The sequence below is a fragment of the Acanthaster planci genome, linkage group LG06 (assembly GCF_054643075.1).
Source record: "Acanthaster planci isolate LZ-2023a linkage group LG06, COTS_SCS, whole genome shotgun sequence".
Taxonomy (NCBI): Eukaryota; Metazoa; Echinodermata; class Asteroidea; order Valvatida; family Acanthasteridae; genus Acanthaster; species Acanthaster planci.
The window spans coordinates 388,546-409,147 of record NC_141782.1 but is presented as its reverse complement, the minus strand read 5'-3'; the positions used below and the strand labels follow the sequence as shown (position 1 = coordinate 409,147).

The following is a 20,602-nucleotide window of genomic DNA, read 5'->3' as shown; positions in this document are numbered from 1 at the left end:
CCTGCTTTTCCTCGCGGAGGACTGTCTGAAACTATTTCATAAACTGCTCGCCTAACGACCGCTCCCTTATTAATAACACTGCATCCATCGGAACACGTCTTGTGACGAACTGGTGATAGGCCTATATATACATATATATTGTGTGAAAAAACTCCAGCGTAATTTCCTAATCTGAAAATGCGTGAGATCGTACACCTGCAAGCTGGTCAGTGTGGAAACCAAATTGGTGCCAAGGTAAGAGGATTTTTAAAATTTAAATGGACTCGGAGTCTGTTGAAGCCTCAGGGACTCAATCCCGCCCAAATTTAGCCATTGTACCACACAGTATGTCATTTTTTGGAGCAGAGCATATGTAGAAGGAGAATTCAGTCATAATTTGCAAAAGCCACGAATCATGATCTGTGATGTTATGGACCAGTCATACGTACCTGCATCATGATTGTGTACGTACGTTTTATATGCATTTTACACGAAGTCTGCACTATCGGCTTTGTCATTAAATTGCTGCAATATGTACATTCATATTCAAATACCATAGACCCAGGTTACTCGTGTATCAAGCTTTGAAATGTGGCTCAAAAAGCTGAGTGAACTTGAATTTGGGGTTCACGGGTCACAGCTGGGCCTGGGTGTGGCTTTTTTTTTATCATGATTTCCACAGGGTACGAAGATCAGAGAGAGACAGGCGGCACAGCCACTGTCTGAAACTGAGTAATACGCAGCTGCATATGTGTATCTCTGCAGATGCCATTAGGGGTGATAGCAAAATACAGCAAAAGGATCGACGCCTAGGTCAAGGCTCTTTAATATTTGGATGTCGTGCAGCGATGTTGCGGAATCATTTTCATAGCAGCAAAATACCAGAAATAAATTTGTAACACGTTTTCCAATTTCCTTTGATGTTATGCTAGACTTATGGCAATAATTGTTAACTTTGAACGACTGAGTTCCTGTTTTTCCCAATAGTTCTGGGAGGTGATCTCTGACGAGCATGGTGTTGATCCAACCGGCACATACCATGGTGACTCTGACTTGCAGTTGGAGAGAATCAACGTTTATTACAATGAAGCCACCGGAGGCAAATACGTACCCCGAGCTGTACTGGTCGACCTGGAGCCAGGCACCATGGACTCTGTCCGCTCTGGTCCATTCGGTCAGATCTTCAGACCCGACAACTTTGTCTTCGGACAGAGTGGAGCTGGGAACAACTGGGCTAAGGGTCACTACACTGAGGGAGCTGAGCTTATAGATTCTGTTTTGGATGTTGTGCGAAAGGAGGCAGAGAGCTGTGATTGTTTACAGGTGTTTATTCAATTCAAATTTTCATAGTATAAATAAGGCAAGATTAAATGTTGATTGCCACTTGAATATGGTGCGGAAAGGTCAGAGAGATAATAACCACATGTAACTAATTACTTGTCTGTAAAGGCATAACTAATGAATTTTAAACTATTTGACTTATTTTGCCAGGGTTTCCAACTGACGCACTCCCTTGGGGGCGGCACTGGCTCAGGCATGGGAACACTTCTTATCAGCAAGATCCGTGAGGAGTACCCAGACCGAATGATGTGCACCTTCAGTGTTGTCCCCTCCCCCAAGGTGTCAGACACAGTGGTAGAACCCTACAATGCGACACTGTCTGTCCACCAACTTGTAGAAAACACAGACGAGACCTACTGCATTGACAATGAAGCTCTTTATGACATCTGTTTCCGCACCCTGAAGTTGACCACCCCAACCTACGGTGATCTCAACCACCTTGTGTCTGCTACCATGAGTGGTGTTACCACCTGCCTGAGGTTCCCTGGTCAACTCAATGCCGATCTTCGCAAGCTGGCTGTCAACATGGTGCCTTTCCCCCGTCTCCACTTTTTCATGCCCGGCTTTGCTCCCCTGACCAGCAGAGGCAGCCAGCAGTACCGTGCCCTGACCGTTCCCGAGCTGACCCAGCAGATGTTCGATGCCAAGAACATGATGGCTGCATGTGACCCTCGTCATGGCCGTTACCTGACCGTTGCAGCTATGTTCCGTGGCCGTATGTCCATGAAGGAGGTTGATGAGCAGATGCTGAACGTGCAGAACAAGAACAGCAGCTACTTCGTGGAATGGATCCCCAACAACGTCAAGACCGCCGTCTGCGACATCCCACCACGAGGCCTCAAGATGTCTGTCACCTTCATCGGTAACAGCACAGCCATCCAGGAGCTGTTCAAGCGCATCTCTGAGCAGTTTACTGCTATGTTCAGGCGCAAGGCTTTCCTGCATTGGTACACCGGCGAGGGTATGGATGAGATGGAGTTCACTGAGGCTGAGAGCAACATGAACGACTTGGTGTCTGAGTACCAGCAGTACCAGGATGCAACAGCTGAGGAGGAAGGCGAGTTTGATGAGGAAGAAGAAGAAGACGAGGACGCCGCTTGAAAACAAACGGACAAACATTCTGATCACGAATATGAAGAAATAATAAATCAATTTAAAATTCTAACCACGGTTAAACTATTGCAGTTAACCTTGAAACATTTTGTACAATCTTTAATAATAACTTTCATTTCTTGGTTTTTCTTCTTTCACGTAAATTATGTACCATGATTATTCTATCTACAGTGTGCTAATTTGTCTTAGTTAAGCGTCTGCTCTCTCACCAAAATGAAAAATTATCATCTTAAAATTATTATCATCTTTAAACTTATAGATTTTAGTAAGACATTAAGATCTATAGTTAATTTGAGGGTTAAATTGTCATGGATTTTTTTTAATCACAGTTAAACCTACTTTTTAAGATGCATAATGTCTCGTGGTGGTGGTCTATCAACCTTTTACAACTAATTTGCCGAAGGCCTAGTGAGCTGCTTGAAAGTAAACTCAACTTTTGAAATTTAATCAACAACTTTGGGGGACTGGGGTGTGGACTTATTTGTAATTACTGATTCACATTTTTTTCTTTAAAGATAAAACACGTTTTAATATTTATTACTACGGACACCCGAACCCCCGGTTTTGCACATCTTTTAAGCGTATATTTTTCCTGCTTAGTCCAAAACTAACAAGGATGATTCAACTTTTTATGCGTTGTCACACATATGCTATGCTTCCTGATTAATGCAAGGTAGTAGTTCTCAATTAACGATGAGTATCATTTTTTACCATCTTGGAACTATCATTATTGAAGGCGTAAAACCAGGAAGAGGAGTCTAGTTTTCAAATTGATACATCCCCAAGGAGTGACTGTGTGATCATTTCTTTATCACACATCCACACTATGGTGTCACCGTATGCTCATTGTGCAGAATAAATATACTTTTTCTCCGATGAGGGCGCTGTTTTGATTGGTACACGTACAACAGATTCGTAGACAACTGGTCTGCGTCGTTACGAGATTAACAGTAACAGTAAATATCAATCAATCAATAAACTGATGAATACAAAATTGCATTCCAGACTCTTTAGTTTTAAATGTTCCGTTGTTGAACAAGGTTGAAGTTGGATCTCGTACATAGTGTATTCTGGGTTTTTTTTTTCTTTCTTTCTTTTTTAAAAATTTATTTTCCAGCCCTATAGGACACATGGCCATAAATGTACATTCATGTGGGAAAGGCAATATGTACATGTGATGCCTTCTATCTTGCATTTCCGTGAAGCTTATCAGCTTATATTCCAACAGCGAAGTTTAGCCTACTCCATGCAGGTAATGATTTCAAGCGTGTTCATATTTAACAGATAGCGCATCCATGCCTATTGAAACTGAGAAAATTTCTTTCAGTGAAGATCATTAGATCAATTCATGCGTGAATATTGCTTGAGTAAGGAGGTGTCATCCACCAATCAAAAGACGCGTATACGTCAACATTCATTAACACAGAAAACGCATAGACCACCGGATCCTATTCAAAACTACTGGAGTATTCCATGATCTGCGCAATGCCCGACTAAAATCAAATCTATGGGCAAATTCACCCCTTAGCATAGGGAATTTAGGCACAGTTGAAGAATTTTAGCCCCAAAATTCCATGAAGCCCTTTTTCGATTGTGAAAAAAAAATCTCTATTAGGTTAATCTGGCCCATCAATTTGAGCGTTGCCTGAAATTTTTCATTAGCGAAATCAAACGGAAGTTTATACTTGAATTGGCGCTCGATTTTAGACGAGACTTGCAGGCGAGTTGTTTTGAGCCGAAAAGGTCAGTTATCTCGAAAATCAAACGTTTGAACATTTCCTTAAGTGTGTTTTCAAATTCACACAAAAGATTTTATCTCTCTTGCAAGGAGCTGGAAAAAGTCCCGAGTCTAAAAATTTTGTCATGATATGCAGAGCCATATTAGAGATATTAGAGACTGAGTAGTGAAACGATCGAAATGAGAGGAGTTGGGAGCAGTGCCAGAGGGACTAAAATGAAAGAATTTCAGGGGGAAGAAGGATTGAAAGCCATTGTATACTAGGTTGTTGTTATTACCACCGTGTTTATGACCAAAGAGCAGAAGTCTGACAAATTCGGCTTGTCCTTCATGGGTTGTCATAATTTTACTATTTTTGTGCATGACATCCAAGCCATGCAGAACCTTTTTGCTTGCCAGTGTCATTAGCAACAAAGCCTTTAAGATGACTGATGCATAATGCTTTTGGAAAACCGTAACCGTCACCAGGGCTGAGTGGTGCTTTGGTGACAAAATATTTGCCCAAATGATTGTACCGTAGACCCGCTCGTAATCCGCGATAAAGGTTAGACTGTTAACCGCTTGGGACCCTTGAGAAATTTCCATGGTTCCCTGCATCGCCAAGTCATTCGACGTGACATAGCGGTATAAGGGGCCATCTACACATTGGCTGACTACTTGACTATGCGCATTAATAACGTTCTCTCATAATTATTAGATTTCCCGACAAATTCAGTGTCTTAAGAAGGCAAAAGCTTTTAGTCTTCGTTTCTTCATTTAGCATTACCTAAAATCAAATTTCGCTTGTTTGTTTTGTCAAATACAATCGAGGAGATTCAAATGTCGCCGATATTTGGGAGTTTCGACCGCACTACTTTTCTTTGCAAACTCTTCAGTGGAATGATTTTATTTAACTGGCTTATAAAATTACATAAGAGACGACTTAACTGATCTCTTCATCAAATTCAAATCAACATTCGTCAGCGACGGTTGGGAGACAAGGGCCGCTGGTCATTCATTCCGTCTGTAAATTACCTTGAATTCACTCGACAAAATGCGTGAAATTGTACATATGCAAGCCGGCCAGTGTGGCAACCAGATCGGTTCCAAGGTTAGTGAGGCAAAACTTTGTTCAAATTACGTTTAAAAGATAGTCATTCTCACCCAAACTGCCAAAGGTTCATGGACTAGTCCATTTATGGCCAAACTTGGCCTGCCTGCAATTTGTTTTTTAATCTACATGTAATTTCAATTCCGAGGAAATGTTGCTTGTCCCTTGCATTCATTCGCTTGTTGACGGAGTGATAATAATGGAGAGCAAATTGTAATACTGTCGATTTTTCTTGAAAGCGCTGCACAGGTGTATGGGGAAATTACAAGCGAAACTTTTAATTTGTGTCTTGGATGGTCGTCCGACAGCAGAAGGATTACGTTATTTTAAATCCATCGATCACTTCACAAATGTCGGCCATATTTGGTACGATCGATAACTTCTTCGCTCGTTGCCTGGGAAGTACAAATCATGACAATTTTTGTCACGCACTCATTGGACAGAGTTCATTCGAACATTAAACAAAGTCACACTGCGTGACATACATGCGTTATTACAACAGCAAGTAACCCACAATGCTTTGTGCTTCGTAGTTGTGACGTATTTCCTTTGTGAGAGTTACGTTTGTGAAGCGCGGTTGCCCTTCCCAGCGCCCTGTACTGTGAGCACTGTACCACGAGCGAAGATAATTTCCAGTTTTTGGATCCGGGGAACGATTGGGGTCAATTCATTTTGGAAAAATATTGAAAGAATGCCGATATTTTGGAATCCATTTCATTTCCCTTCCTTCAAAAGGTGTGCAAAAAGCCCCCTTATGTATAATTAAAACAAACAACAGATGCAACGTTAACAAAGTTTCTTAACAAGTATTTGTAAGCTATTAAATGCCATACGAACCAGTGTCGAACCTATTTGTTATCTTCTGCAAATGTAATGAAAACAAAATTTGTTTGTGTCTCAAAACAGTTCTGGGAGGTGATATCTGATGAGCATGGCGTGGACCCTACCGGTACATACCACGGTGACTCCGACTTGCAGTTGGAGAGAATCAACGTTTACTACAATGAAGCTACCGGCGGCAAATATGTGCCCCGAGCTGTACTGGTCGACCTGGAGCCAGGCACCATGGACTCTGTCCGCTCTAGTCCATTTGGTCAGATCTTCAGACCCGACAACTTTGTCTTCGGACAGAGTGGAGCTGGAAACAACTGGGCCAAGGGTCACTACACCGAGGGGGCTGAGCTGGTGGACTCCGTACTGGATGTTGTGCGGAAGGAAGCAGAGAGCTGTGATTGCCTGCAGGTATGTTCGGGGTAACAAAAATGGGGGTGGGGGATGAAGAGGAGACATACAGAAATACTTACATTTGCAATATTAAGACAGCTTCCTAAAAAGTAACAATTTGGAAAAAAAATTATTGCCGTTTCACGGAGTGTAGGCCTATGTGTAGTACATGCTGGCCTTAAATTCGTTACAGGGATGCACACGATGTGCTTATGCCAGCTGAAACGCTGTTCTCAAACTTCAGCGGTTCCCATCAGATAGGTGCACACATTTCGACTAGTCTTTGAAGGGTGAATGTGAGTGGTACTCATATCAGCCGATCTAACGGCTTGTCGTCTGATACTATCACTTTAACATTGCCTCTGGTTGTAAAGACTACATTACAGTGCCAAACGACACTTCGAGAGTAGACATTTTGTGGTGTCCCACTAAACATGCCAATGGTGTCTTGTCGTTAAAAAATTGTGACTTTCAGTATTCCTTTCTTTATTATAGGGATTCCAACTGACGCATTCCCTTGGTGGTGGCACTGGCTCAGGCATGGGAACACTTCTTATCAGCAAGATCCGTGAGGAGTACCCAGACCGAATGATGACCACTTTCAGCGTTGTCCCATCTCCCAAAGTCTCAGACACTGTCGTTGAGCCATACAACGCCACCCTCTCTGTTCATCAGCTTGTAGAAAACACAGATCAAACCTTCTGCATCGACAATGAAGCTCTTTATGACATCTGTTTCCGCACCCTGAAGTTGACCACCCCAACCTACGGTGATCTCAACCACCTTGTGTCTGCTACCATGAGTGGCGTTACCACCTGTCTGAGGTTCCCTGGCCAACTCAATGCCGATCTTCGCAAGCTGTCTGTTAACATGGTGCCTTTCCCCCGTCTCCACTTCTTCATGCCCGGCTTTGCTCCCCTGACCAGCAGAGGCAGCCAGCAGTACCGTGCCCTGACCGTTCCCGAGCTGACCCAGCAGATGTTCGATGCCAAGAACATGATGGCTGCATGCGACCCTCGTCATGGCCGCTACTTGACCGTTGCAGCTATGTTCCGTGGCCGTATGTCCATGAAGGAGGTTGATGAGCAGATGCTGAACGTGCAGAACAAGAACAGCAGCTACTTCGTGGAATGGATCCCCAACAACGTCAAGACCGCTGTCTGCGACATCCCACCACGAGGCCTCAAGATGTCTGTCACCTTCATCGGCAACAGCACAGCCATCCAGGAGCTGTTCAAGCGCATCTCTGAGCAGTTCACCGCTATGTTCAGGCGCAAGGCTTTCCTGCATTGGTTTACCGGTGAGGGTATGGATGAGATGGAGTTCACGGAGGCTGAGAGCAACATGAACGACTTGGTGTCTGAGTACCAGCAGTACCAGGATGCAACGGCTGAGGAGGAAGGCGAGTTTGATGAGGAAGAAGAAGGAGACGAGGAGGCCGCTTAAAAGGGACAATGTAATCAGAAATACAAACAAAAAATAAATCAAACTTAAATTTCAAACAGTTCTCAGCGTTATCTTCAGGTTAACGTTTCCTTATAGTTTTATTTTTTTCCATGACAATTAAGCTCCTAGACACATTTCGTTTATTAGCCAAAGAGTTCGCTAATTTGTCCCAGTTAACATCTTTTCACGTTTGAATTTAAACTAAAATTAAATTTCTTATCTTTATAAATACAAACTTACAGATCGGTGATACGTCTTTACAATCTACAGTAGCTGCAGTTTAATTTTCAAAGTAACACCTTTTAGTATAGTTCTATCCACCTTTTACGATTCCTAGCACATTTTTTATTTGTAAAAAGTCTTCTCGAGCAGCTTCAAATAAAATCACCCTTTGAAATGTGATAATTTTTTGAAAACTTTGGGGGATGGAGAGCGTATTATATAGAATTTGTAATCTATATTGCTCAGGCGGTAAAATACCTCATGATCAGTACCGCTAGCACAAGGACCAAGGCATGGCGAAATGTACGTTAGCGTATTACTCACTTTTGTAAATCGATATAGTCGGTCACAACTTTCCAAACATTATCACCCACATGAGAAGTTATTGTTATGTTTGGTTCAAGACATGTGTATTAATACTCAGTGAGCCCTGAGTTCACATTTTATTCACGGACTATTCACAATTGAAGGTGTATCAGAAAGAAGTGTTTTTATGTCATAAAGTCTCTCTTACACATTCAAAATGTATACTTAACTTTCCCGGATCCTCTTTTGTCGACTGAAAAATCCAGCCCCTCTCTAAAAAAACCTCGACACTCAACGGATGGTCAACTAGTTGACTTTTACAGGGGCAAAACAAGTCCAAGAGTGCCTTCAAATTTTGACCAATTTCTTGCCTCTAACGCAATCACACACGCACATTAGCGTGTTTGTTGAAAATGTTTCTCTGATGAGGGCGCTGTCTTTAATTTTTGGCTGTACAACGATTTAGTCCTATCACTGAAAGAGAAACCTCCTCTGGGTCTGAAAGTTTTATCATGACATGCAGAGCCATCGGAGCTAATCGAACGATGAAATCGTCGTAATGAAGAAGAGTATGGCTAAAATTGAACTAAAGAAATCATACCCGTATCGTTCAGTCAATCAATATTCACGAAGCACGCAAAAACTAGAATCGAACGTCAGTTAGACGGTACGACCATCGAGCAAAGTCAATAAATATTTGCCTTGTCCTTTATGAGTTGTCAAACCGTGACGTCAAGCAACAAGCCTTTCACGGATCACTGATGACTATTCATTTCTTTTGGAAACGTTACCTATCCGTAATCACCACAGCTAGCTGATTGTTGCTTTGGTGACAAAATATTTACCCGCATCTTTGACAACTTGTGACTGTTCACCGCCCCAGGACCGACCCCTGAGAAATTTCCATGGTTCCCTGTATTTAACAACTATTAGTTACACATGACATACTGGTAAGGAGCCATCTACATATTGCTTGTCAATGCGGATTAATAATGTTCTCTCGTAATACTGACATGCTCTATAAAATCAGTATCTTAAAATATAAAACCTTTCAGCCTGCCTCTCTCCATGTACCATTAACTAAAATAAAAATAAAGTTGCATTTTTTTGTCAAATACAAGTAAGGAGTTAAAAGTATCAAACAGGTGGCATCAAATGCACTACTTTTCTCCGCGGACTCTTTAGTGAAACGATTCAGCTACAAACATTATCGAATAAGGGCGAAGGTAGTGAGCGAAGGGCGGCTCTTCGATCTTTGGCTGTGAACGAGGGTTGTACTCCTCTTGGACTTGGTGCTTTTTATAATTACCTCAATCATAAATTCCATATCAACAAAATGCGTGAAATTGTGCATCTGCAAGCCGGCCAGTGTGGCAACCAGATCGGTGCTAAGGTAAGCGAGGCACAAAGGTTGAAAGGATACGTAGGCCTACTGTTTAGTGTTACACCCCAACTAGACCCCGCTCCTTCCTCCATGGTCCCAGTAACTTGGACCCTAAAATCGCCCTTTTTAAACATTTGGCATTGGTCGGCGCCTACTATCGCCGCCCATGTCCAAATGTTTTAACCAAATGAAAAGAGGCATTTTCTGATAGTGAGACACTAGTTGAATGCACAACCATCAATGATGTTGATTCCAGCCCAATGTTACATGGGGGCCTACTTTTCAAGCTCGCCCCTCGATGACTGTTTCATAGCTCAGTGAGGGACTGTGGTTGTGTTTGATGTCGATGTTCAGTATTCGAATTTGCAAAGCAAACATGGGGCTCCGTTAAGCAATGAAACAGCCATATTTTTGCGTGTCCAGAACTTGCTTTTTTGTTTGTTTGTTTTGTTTTTATTTCTCACTCTTGTGGCCAGAGGCCAAATTACAGTGAAAAATCACACCTGATTTGAAGTAAAAATTACATTACAAATCTTTAGAAAAGCAAAATTCATTGACAAACATGACAAAAGTATAAGCCATTAAGAAAAACACACTACATTGCATGAACATCTGAACCAAGTTATTAAAACTGAGGAACACTTTAAAAAAAATAAAATAGGTAGGCCCTAGTTTCTTAAAAAGAAACTTAAAATAGACATGCTTTGAAACGTCCATTTTAGAACACCATAAACATGGATAAAGCAGATACTTAGGATAAGGCATTGGAAGATGGTCGGGGTAAGGAGTTGAAAGTTACCCCCACCCCTTTGGATCCAAAAGTAGGAAATAACTTTTTAAAAAATTAACAGATAGGATTCCAATTCCATCATGATACCCGTTTGGACACGGGCACAAAATGACCTTTTGATTGTTTGCTAAATTTATTTGAAATCTCGTCATGTAACAACATATGCATACATGCAACAAGTTGTGTCGATGTAAACATCTGTGAACTATGTGGTGGCACACAAACTGATGTGGAACTTAGTTGTTACTTGTCCTTGTATATTTTTAAAAATGTTATAAGTACCACAAAATGTTTGTTTCTTGAAATAGTTCTGGGAAGTCATTTCTGATGAGCATGGCATCGACCCAACTGGCACATACCATGGTGACTCCGACTTGCAGTTGGAGAGAATCAACGTTTACTACAATGAAGCTACCGGAGGGAAATATGTACCCCGAGCTGTACTGGTCGACCTGGAGCCAGGCACCATGGACTCTGTCCGCTCTGGTCCATTCGGTCAGATCTTCAGACCCGACAACTTTGTCTTTGGACAGAGTGGAGCTGGGAACAACTGGGCCAAGGGTCACTACACCGAGGGGGCTGAGTTGGTAGACTCTGTACTGGACATGGTCCGTAAAGAAGCAGAGAGCTGTGATTGCCTCCAGGTAATATGACCAAGATGAAATTTACGTTGAAGTTCATGATTTAACATTTGATGGCACAGAATAGGGCTGAGTCAATTCGTATAATTCACCAACAGAATATTCAGCCTTCAATTTGATAGATTATCTGGACATTTGGTTGTACTAAACGGAAGATTGTCAACGAACAAACCAGAAACAAAAATCAGGTGCTGTAATGCACACAATTGTATGTTATATTCACTGTAATAGCTTCTCAAGGTTTAAGAAATGGACTATACTTCTTGTCCTGTTGAAAATATCTATTCCTTTGAAATTTTGGGTTGAACAATTTCCTCTTTGAATCGTAAGACTTCAGTTGCTTTTCATTTGAATCTGCTTGATATGAGCCTCCATAGTGCAATTTTTCTCAATTAAAACAAAAGAAAACTCTCCCTTTCATGAAATTTGTTTTTGAATATGCAACTTCTGAAAATTTGAATATTCAGTACTCGATCCAATATTCGGCACAGCCTTAGCATAGAATAGGAAGGGTATAGATTATGTGGGGTAACTTACCTTTTAAATTCTGATTAATGAATTTGCAGGGATTCCAATTGACACAATCCCTTGGGGGCGGCACTGGCTCAGGCATGGGAACACTTCTCATCAGCAAGATCCGTGAGGAGTACCCAGACCGGATGATGTGCACCTTCAGTGTTGTCCCCTCTCCGAAGGTGTCAGATACCGTGGTGGAGCCGTACAATGCCACCCTGTCTGTGCACCAGCTTGTAGAAAATACAGACGAGACCTACTGCATCGACAATGAAGCTCTTTATGACATCTGTTTCCGCACCCTGAAGTTGACCACCCCAACCTATGGCGATCTCAACCACCTTGTGTCTGCTACCATGAGTGGCGTTACCACCTGCCTGAGGTTCCCTGGTCAACTCAATGCCGATCTTCGCAAGCTGGCTGTCAATATGGTGCCTTTCCCTCGTCTCCACTTCTTCATGCCTGGATTTGCTCCCCTGACCAGCAGAGGCAGCCAGCAGTACCGTGCCTTAACCGTTCCCGAGCTGACTCAGCAGATGTTCGATGCCAAGAACATGATGGCTGCATGTGACCCTCGTCATGGCCGCTACCTGACCGTTGCAGCTTTGTTCCGTGGCCGTATGTCCATGAAGGAGGTTGATGAGCAGATGCTGAACGTGCAGAACAAGAACAGCAGCTACTTCGTGGAATGGATCCCCAACAACGTCAAGACTGCTGTCTGCGACATCCCACCACGAGGCCTCAAGATGTCTGTCACCTTCGTCGGTAACAGCACCGCCATCCAGGAGCTGTTCAAGCGCATCTCTGAGCAGTTTACCGCTATGTTCAGGCGCAAGGCTTTCCTGCATTGGTACACCGGCGAGGGTATGGATGAGATGGAGTTCACTGAGGCTGAGAGCAACATGAACGACTTGGTGTCTGAGTACCAGCAGTACCAGGACGCAACGGCTGAGGAGGAAGGCGAGTTCGATGAGGAAGAGGAGGGAGAAGAGGAAAATTAATTTGTCAGTACAAATCAAAATATGTTCAGAGAAGTGGTGCATGTAGTGGATAAGCACAACTCAAAGCGTTAGTCGCTGAAACTCCTTTGTCGTCAATTGCAAAAAAGTTATGGATCCAGCGATTTATATCTTAGAGTATTAGAAAAATCAGCCTCTTTAAGAAATTCAGCTTCATGCTACCCTTGAACATCATTGTTTGAAATTCAAAATTATTCATAAATGTCCAACTTAAAAGTAGAGACGTTATATTTTCAAATGTAACTAGAATATAAAGTATAATCTATAATTTTAAACCTCATAGACTAAGTTTGATGTTTGGCTCCTGTGAATACACATTGATAGACTCCTCTTTCTAGTGCGGGGTTAAGAAATATTTATTCCCAAGCGACACCAAACAACATACACCTGCAGTAATCAAGTGTGCAGCTTTTTCTTGACATTATCATTGAATAAATACGGGTTTGTAATGTTAACATTCTGTACTTGTTGGTTCTGTTCTCATATTATTAAAAATATATCCTCTGTCAGAGACCTTATTTTCTTTACAGTGCCCTTATTGTGGATGGTTGGAGAACTGTAAACTGTTACATATATTTTTTAGATAAACACTTATACATGTAATTCATAAATATGTTTGGCGCAATATCAAATGTGGTGATTTTGAAGTCTAGTGGTTCTCTATTTCAACTAATCAGAATTATGCTACAGATTTAACTTTGTGAGATGAGACCGTAATAAAAGATGTCCCAAGGTAACTCGATTACGTGTACTTGCTTACACCATTTTGTTCCAAAGTTTGCTTTCAAATGTACATAAAATTTTGTACAAGGCAATTGTGCGTTCTCGGAATTTGAAGAAGCTTCCCCCTCAAAAACGTGTAAATTATTCTTAATTGGCGCCTGACGCTTGCCATTTTGGGTCACCTTTTTCAGTCTCGCGGAACGACAAAATGGCCCCATTACATGAAGGTGACCTTGAAGGTGGGTGTTTGGTCAGCCTTATTAACACCAAATTTAGTTTTTGGGACAAAAAAGTTGTGTTTAATTTTGTTTTCTTCCGGTGGACTTTGTGTTGGTGGTTAATTTGTTTTGAGTATTTTTCAACCACAGCTGCCTTTTTGGCAGCTTTCAAACAACGAATTATGAATATGAAAGCATGGCCCTGAGAAATATGGAAGGGCTACGTAGCACTGTGATCAGAATATTGACGAGAATATAATATAAAACCAGTGTTCTAGAATATGTGAATTGTGAGCTTTCGGTAACCGAGTACTTTCTTCGGGGCAAGCAGATTCAGTTCACATGGCCCTGTTCGTTTTGCTGCCCCTTCCTTGGAAGGATTAGAGCTATTCCCGGCCCCCTTAGCTTACCGACCCTCGTCGGTGCAAAGTCACATGACACAGATAATCCAGCCCTTGTAGGGTCCGGTCACACATAATCATGATATTATTATGTTTTATATTATTTTTTTCATATTGTGACCACACAAATTAGCCAATCAGAGCAAAGAGCGCGTCGAGTGAGGCGTACTGTTTAATGTTTTCTAGAAAACGCACGCGCCTGCAGCATTGAAGTGGACCTTTTCACCGCCACTGTCATTGGAAAACAACTAACTGGCTCTCATCGAACATTAAGGAATATTAATTACGTGGTGTTGTTATTGCAACCAGTCGACCACCCGTTTGCAGTGCGGAAGAATAAATTGATAAGGTAAACAATAATTAGAAATATTTTGGTCTTGTTAATCATAAACAAAATTTACTCATTTAGCAAAACATGGCAAGATCACTTATAGCTGTAAAACGTTTTATCAAGTACTCAGACGCCAACTTTAATGGAAATTATTAAGAATAGTAGTTCCCCTACGTCATATTACGCGGACGAATACATAATAGTTTTGAAAATATTTGCCGCTAGAACGCGTCACATAACATTCGACAAATCAGCGCATTGGGCGGGAGTAAGCCAGGAGAAAAATTCCGAAGAGTTTTTGCAAATTTCCGAATTCATTTAAAATCCAACACCACAAAATGCGTGAGATCGTTCACATCCAAGCGGGCCAGTGCGGCAACCAGATCGGAGCCAAGGTAATCACATCAATCATGACGTTTTGCAAGGGTTTCATTTGCTACATTACTTAGGCCAAGAAGCCTACATGCGAGGGGTTGGATGTTACACATGCAGTAGGCCTAGGCACGCCATGGTAGGCCTTGGGCCTATCGCATCAGAATTTGTTGTTCAATTCTCCGAGGAGGCGAGCGGGGGATTCGGAAATTTTGGAAGCCTTTGTCACAGGGTCTAAGCCAGTCACATAGGCATAATTTAAATCCGGGGGGGTGTCTAGGGCCAGTATCCCCCACTTTTTGGGATGGAGGGACTAGGCCTAAACATTATTTATTCTTGAATCATCCCCCGTTTTTGTTGTGAGCAAAACAAAACAAAAAAAAACTGATTGTGAAGAATTTGTTAGACTTCCAACGATTAAAATGAATTCAGTACCAGGCCCTAGCCATGCTAGCTATCACTCAAAATGGAAAACCAATTTTAAAAAGCTGCGTAGCATAGACCTAGGCCATTTTGAATAGGGGGCCTAGGCCTATATTACAAACAGCCTGCGTCAATAGGCCTAGGCCTATCATCATAGGGATGCTCATAAATTTTGCAGCTAGACCTATTTTTTATTTTTTTTACGTGATCTTGGGGAGGATGTCATGAGAAACGTTTTGCTAAGTTTGGATTCCATTGGTCTCTGCAAAGCAAAGAAATATTGATTTAAACTAGGGATAGTTTGAGATGTTTTTGAGACATTTGTGTACATGTCTGATGCAGATTTATTATTTGAATGAATTAAATGTTGGCTTCACTTCAAAGTTCAAAATATTTGAAATTTAAAATCAGATAGAGGAGCCAGAGCACGTGGAAAAAGTCAAATTTGATTTGAATCACAATTTTATATTTGAGAAAAAGATTTCCCAAATGAGCAGTGCCCGCACTTATTTTTGCATGTCCCTACCTATCATGAACATTGACCTCTAATGTTATATAGAGTCATATGGTGTTAACCCCACCCCTTCACATTTTCATGGTCGGGCAAGCCTTTCCCCATGCCCCCAATATGGACATTTCACAGTAGCATGCCTCCAAGAGTTTGCAACACGTTGGCCAATCACAGTGCACGAAATCTATCTACCCGATGCGCATTTGGAAAAGGTTGATGGATTTTGCACATTGTAATTCGCCAATGCGTTTCAAACTCTTGGTGGCACACTATGGTGAATCACCTGTATTTTCGGCACAAATTTATACCACTGGTCAGTCACATTTGGTTTTCAAAAGGTTGATAACCATGTCCATGCTCTATGTAACCTACCAATTTTTACATTCCAGGAAAAACGCTCAAATGAGTCGTGTAAACATTGGTGTAGCCTATGGCTAACAACAATCTGTTTTTCTTCCAAATTAAAGTTAGCCAATAATTTCCCCAAACTCCACAAAAACCAGGCCTACTTTCACAAAAATAGTGTCTTTCCGAGACCTGCCTTGTTCAACAAGATGTTTCTGAGTGAGAATTTTTTGTTTTGAAGGTTAGACTATTTCTCAATTTATGGAGTACTGTGGACTTTGTGTACATTTGCCAACTAATTTTTATGGAAGGTCTGTCATTGAAACTTTCTATTTGAGGCCTAGACCACCTTTATTTTAATAGGTCTTATATTTCTTCCCAAACAAATAAAACAAAAAATTTGAATTCACATGGCGTACATACTGTATAGTCAAAGGTGTATGATGCCAACCTAGTTCTTTCAAAGACCTTCAAACTGATCAGGAATACATGTAATTTGACTTTTTGCAGTTCTGGGAAGTCATTTCTGATGAGCATGGCATCGACCCAACCGGCACATACCATGGTGACTCCGACTTGCAGTTGGAGAGAATCAATGTTTACTACAATGAAGCCACCGGAGGCAAATATGTACCCCGAGCCGTACTGGTCGACCTGGAGCCAGGCACCATGGACTCTGTCCGCTCTGGTCCATTCGGTCAGATCTTCAGACCCGACAACTTTGTCTTCGGACAGAGTGGAGCTGGGAACAACTGGGCCAAGGGTCACTACACCGAGGGGGCTGAGCTGGTAGATTCCGTACTGGATGTTGTGCGGAAGGAAGCAGAGAGCTGTGATTGTCTACAGGTTAATAGCCAGCTTAAGTCATTTAAATTTGGCTGTTCTTTACTTTAAAAATGTTGGATAAGTTGTCGAGAAAAGGAATAAAATTGGCCTCCCCTACTTTTTTTGGCAGGGATTCCAACTGACGCATTCCCTTGGCGGCGGCACTGGCTCAGGCATGGGAACACTTCTCATCAGCAAGATCCGTGAGGAGTACCCAGACCGCATCATGAATACCTTCAGTGTTGTCCCCTCCCCCAAGGTGTCAGACACCGTGGTGGAGCCATACAATGCGACACTGTCTGTCCACCAGCTTGTAGAAAACACAGACGAGACCTACTGCATCGACAATGAAGCCCTGTATGACATCTGTTTCCGCACCCTGAAGTTGACCACCCCAACCTACGGCGATCTCAACCACCTTGTGTCTGCTACCATGAGTGGTGTTACCACCTGCCTGAGATTCCCTGGTCAACTCAATGCCGACCTTCGCAAGCTGGCTGTCAATATGGTGCCTTTCCCTCGTCTCCACTTCTTCATGCCTGGCTTTGCTCCCCTGACCAGCAGAGGCAGCCAGCAGTACCGTGCCCTGACCGTTCCCGAGCTGACCCAGCAGATGTTCGATGCCAAGAACATGATGGCTGCATGCGACCCTCGTCATGGCCGCTACTTGACCGTTGCAGCTATGTTCCGTGGCCGTATGTCCATGAAGGAAGTTGATGAGCAGATGCTGAACGTGCAAAACAAGAACAGCAGCTACTTCGTGGAATGGATCCCCAACAACGTCAAGACCGCTGTCTGCGACATCCCGCCACGAGGCCTAAAGATGTCCGTTACCTTCATCGGCAACAGCACCGCCATCCAGGAGCTGTTCAAGCGCATCTCTGAGCAGTTCACCGCTATGTTCAGGCGCAAGGCTTTCCTGCATTGGTACACCGGCGAGGGTATGGATGAGATGGAGTTCACTGAGGCTGAGAGCAACATGAACGACTTGGTGTCCGAGTACCAGCAGTACCAGGATGCAACGGCTGAGGAGGAAGGCGAGTTTGATGAGGAAGAGGAAGAAGGCGACCAAGAGCAATAATCATCAGAAGTGACGTGAACCCATATGGAACCCACCAAGCACCGGCATAACTACACCAGTTCAGGACTAAACCTGTCCATCTGTACGTTCGTGGTAAAGGAAAACTGGACAGCTTTAGTGTGCCTGAACTTTATTGCTGCAGAAAAAAAATCCAAACTTCACTTAAAGACAGGGTAAACCATTCCTCAAACAAATGGACGTCCACTTTCAGCCACAGTAATTCTCAATGTACAGGTTTTGGTTAAAGTTGAAAAATACAGAAACCACTTTTACTTTCTTTCATTCTAATAACCGCATTGTGTATGTCCTGTGGTACCGTTTACAGTCATTGTGTTTGTACCTGTAACAAGTTCCAAAGAATTTCAAGACAATAAAACAGGAAGTGAAGACAAACTCAGCGTGAAATGTTGACTAATCTTTTTGTAAGTTTGATGCATGTACATGTATTTTTAATTTGTAAACGTTACAGGAAATACATATCACCTGACAACAGCAATTCCAGACAGGAAAACTACCTTACAGTTTTGACCTGAGAAGTACGATATTCTCAAACTGACTATTTTCACAAATCAGAAAAATTCAGACATGTTTTTAACACCATTCAAAATTTTCAATTAATGTCGAAATTTTTTTATAAAGAAATGAAAAACATTATGAATGAGCATGACTGATTTGTACAGTACAAATCAGAACAGGTTTAAAATGTTAAGATTAAGGACTTTTATAGGTATGTGGACCTAATGTGAACTGCGAGCCGTCATATTGCATGTATAATGGAAAATAGAGACAAATGGAAAGTTTGGTATGATAAACACATGTTAATTCCATTGATTTTGAAATGGCACAAAGATATCAATGAAGCTGCACATTCATGGCTGCAACGCCAATGTAAGAATTAAAAAAAAACAGTATCTTGGAAAAAGGTTCCCCCACATCTGAAATTTGTCGTCATAAAAGGGAAAAACATGGTCTCAATTAATTGTTACAACAGTGCAGTTATATTGATTGGTTGTGTAGGCTCTGCAGTAGGGACCACAGCAAACTGAATAGCACGGAACAAAGATCCCAAAATACAAGCAATGATGAGCCTATCTGGGCTGTGAAATGTACGAAGCAATATTCTGCCACAGGTAATCCAAGTGAACAGGTAATCCTGGTGAACTGTTAACCAACGCTATGCAATTTTGCCTGGCCAAGCTAGGATTAACAAAATCCCTACTGAATTACATGTAAATTTAATAACGGACAAATCTAAAATTATTCAAGAGTTTGGAGAACAATGTGAGCTCTACAGAACAACATAAACCACTGTGAACTCAACTCTTGATAGATTGAGGGCCATGTAAGGGTAACCCCAACATCCCACGGTCAAACACAAACTTGTAACTTAATCAAATGTCACTGCATCAATAAATCTCATCATGCAATCACTGTATGGTACAAGAAATCTCATTTGCATCCACAAGTGAAGAAAACACAGCTGGTGGTGATCTGGACTTGTTGAACATCTACAGCTAATGTTGTCCTCGCTTGACATCATCTGAAGTTAGCGGCTAGGAGCTCAGGATGTCCAGACTATTAATCCTTCTTCTGTTCTTTTTCTGCCACAAACAAGTACAAACAATATACATTAAATCACTGCTTTCACAAAGTTCATCTGTACTCGTGTGTCCTTACAAATTTAAAAACACAAATCATGTTGATTCAGTTGTCATTTTTCACATTCAGTGGAAGATGACACTTACTGGGTGCACCATTTTCCCAGTGTGTGATACGCATCACTGTCTCCTCTACCTTCAGGGCTTCTGTCCTGTGTTCAGGCTTCAGGGCTCGCCTCAATAGTCGTGCACAAAGTGCCGAATATTGGATGTAACTACAAGAAATAAAATTTTGGATCACTGCTATGGCAACACTCAGCCACTGTAAAAACACAAAACTGACAGATGTCTACGTTGTCTTCATAAATAGCCTCCAAAATGCCCACAGCAGCTTTACATGCATTCACGTCAGGAATCGCAGCCTTTTAAAAGTTTTTGTGGTTCCTACCCGATGGAATTCATCCATAAAGTGCCAATATGGCATTTCATCCTTTCTGATATTATAACCAACCCAGAGAAAAATTGCTGACGTCAGTGTATGGAACTCTTTCCAAAACTGAAGTCTGCAATTCCCCCAAATACATGATGACTGGCCTTTTTATTTCGACTTTGGGCCTGCTTGTTTCACAGGCCATGCTTGAACGTATGAACACGATGAATCTGGATCTAATGAATCAGCACAGAGTTTGCATGCTGGTTTGCTCCATCCATTTTACATGATATAGTATACAGGCTAGAGACTTTCTGAGAATGGCCTATGCTTCTAGTTGTATTCCAAATAATTTTCCTATTAATATTACCTCATCCCAGCTTGACGCCACGCAGCAACCATTGCTGAATAAATCTGTCGGTGATTTGATCTTCCAAATACCAAAAAATGGATAAACTCAACGGGAAAAGTTAAGAAACCGACTTCGGAACCGGCAGAAACGGAGCAGAGGTCATTGAGGACGCCCTCTGTCGTCGAG

The 20,602-nt window shown here is 42.0% G+C and overlaps 5 protein-coding genes across 5 annotated transcripts; 4 read left to right on the top strand and 1 right to left on the bottom strand.

Moving 5' to 3' along the window:
- The first annotated feature begins 64 nt into the window (after nt 1-64).
- Nucleotides 65-3,432, top strand: LOC147798711 (tubulin beta chain). The gene is made up of 3 exons (XM_087137943.1): nt 65-234; nt 967-1,302; nt 1,471-3,432. The coding sequence occupies exons 1-3, from the start codon at nt 178-180 to the stop codon at nt 2,419-2,421; spliced, it is 1,344 nt and encodes a 447-aa protein (XP_086994069.1). The 5' UTR covers nt 65-177; the 3' UTR covers nt 2,422-3,432.
- A 1,674-nt stretch (nt 3,433-5,106) lies between these two features.
- LOC110974848 (tubulin beta chain-like) lies at nt 5,107-8,537 on the top strand. The gene is made up of 3 exons (XM_022226756.2): nt 5,107-5,261; nt 6,168-6,503; nt 6,981-8,537. Exons 1-3 carry the CDS (start codon nt 5,205-5,207, stop codon nt 7,929-7,931), a joined length of 1,344 nt encoding a protein of 447 aa, XP_022082448.2. The 5' UTR covers nt 5,107-5,204; the 3' UTR covers nt 7,932-8,537.
- A 1,114-nt stretch (nt 8,538-9,651) lies between these two features.
- On the top strand, nt 9,652-13,548 carry LOC110974764 (tubulin beta chain-like). The gene is made up of 3 exons (XM_022226624.2): nt 9,652-9,852; nt 10,942-11,277; nt 11,841-13,548. Exons 1-3 carry the CDS (start codon nt 9,796-9,798, stop codon nt 12,786-12,788), a joined length of 1,341 nt encoding a protein of 446 aa, XP_022082316.1. The 5' UTR covers nt 9,652-9,795; the 3' UTR covers nt 12,789-13,548.
- Nucleotides 13,549-14,708: 1,160 nt separating this feature from the next.
- LOC110974700 (tubulin beta-4 chain) lies at nt 14,709-18,433 on the top strand. Its single transcript, XM_022226493.2, has 3 exons — nt 14,709-14,874; nt 16,641-16,976; nt 17,086-18,433. The coding sequence occupies exons 1-3, from the start codon at nt 14,818-14,820 to the stop codon at nt 18,034-18,036; spliced, it is 1,344 nt and encodes a 447-aa protein (XP_022082185.1). The 5' UTR covers nt 14,709-14,817; the 3' UTR covers nt 18,037-18,433.
- Nucleotides 18,434-18,453: 20 nt separating this feature from the next.
- LOC147798710 (ATP synthase F(1) complex subunit epsilon, mitochondrial-like) lies at nt 18,454-20,594 on the bottom strand. Its single transcript, XM_087138328.1, has 3 exons — nt 20,435-20,594; nt 19,782-19,909; nt 18,454-19,637 (listed from the first exon to the last, which is right to left on the bottom strand). Exons 1-3 carry the CDS (start codon nt 20,464-20,466, stop codon nt 19,615-19,617), a joined length of 183 nt encoding a protein of 60 aa, XP_086994454.1. The 5' UTR covers nt 20,467-20,594; the 3' UTR covers nt 18,454-19,614.
- Between the last annotated feature and the right edge of the window lie 8 nt (nt 20,595-20,602).

What these genes read in the sequence shown, in the direction of transcription:
- LOC147798711 (XM_087137943.1), top strand. Translation starts at nt 178, where the DNA reads ATGCGTGAGATCGTACACCTGCAAGCTGGTCAGTGTGGAAACCAAATT. An exon ending in GAAACCAAATTGGTGCCAAG is followed by an intron (nt 235 to 966) that starts GTAAGAGGATTT and finishes TTTTCCCAATAG; the next exon opens with TTCTGGGAGGTGATCTCTGA. An exon ending in AGAGCTGTGATTGTTTACAG is followed by an intron (nt 1,303 to 1,470) that starts GTGTTTATTCAA and finishes TTATTTTGCCAG; the next exon opens with GGTTTCCAACTGACGCACTC.
- LOC110974848 (XM_022226756.2), top strand. Translation starts at nt 5,205, where the DNA reads ATGCGTGAAATTGTACATATGCAAGCCGGCCAGTGTGGCAACCAGATC. An exon ending in GCAACCAGATCGGTTCCAAG is followed by an intron (nt 5,262 to 6,167) that starts GTTAGTGAGGCA and finishes GTCTCAAAACAG; the next exon opens with TTCTGGGAGGTGATATCTGA. An exon ending in AGAGCTGTGATTGCCTGCAG is followed by an intron (nt 6,504 to 6,980) that starts GTATGTTCGGGG and finishes TCTTTATTATAG; the next exon opens with GGATTCCAACTGACGCATTC.
- LOC110974764 (XM_022226624.2), top strand. Translation starts at nt 9,796, where the DNA reads ATGCGTGAAATTGTGCATCTGCAAGCCGGCCAGTGTGGCAACCAGATC. An exon ending in GCAACCAGATCGGTGCTAAG is followed by an intron (nt 9,853 to 10,941) that starts GTAAGCGAGGCA and finishes TTCTTGAAATAG; the next exon opens with TTCTGGGAAGTCATTTCTGA. An exon ending in AGAGCTGTGATTGCCTCCAG is followed by an intron (nt 11,278 to 11,840) that starts GTAATATGACCA and finishes ATGAATTTGCAG; the next exon opens with GGATTCCAATTGACACAATC.
- LOC110974700 (XM_022226493.2), top strand. Translation starts at nt 14,818, where the DNA reads ATGCGTGAGATCGTTCACATCCAAGCGGGCCAGTGCGGCAACCAGATC. An exon ending in GCAACCAGATCGGAGCCAAG is followed by an intron (nt 14,875 to 16,640) that starts GTAATCACATCA and finishes GACTTTTTGCAG; the next exon opens with TTCTGGGAAGTCATTTCTGA. An exon ending in AGAGCTGTGATTGTCTACAG is followed by an intron (nt 16,977 to 17,085) that starts GTTAATAGCCAG and finishes TTTTTTTGGCAG; the next exon opens with GGATTCCAACTGACGCATTC.
- LOC147798710 (XM_087138328.1), bottom strand. Translation starts at nt 20,466, where the DNA reads ATGGTTGCTGCGTGGCGTCAAGCTGGGATGAG. An exon ending in TGGCGTCAAGCTGGGATGAG is followed by an intron (nt 19,910 to 20,434) that starts GTAATATTAATA and finishes TATTTCTTGTAG; the next exon opens with TTACATCCAATATTCGGCAC. An exon ending in CTGGGAAAATGGTGCACCCA is followed by an intron (nt 19,638 to 19,781) that starts GTAAGTGTCATC and finishes TGTTTGTGGCAG; the next exon opens with AAAAAGAACAGAAGAAGGAT.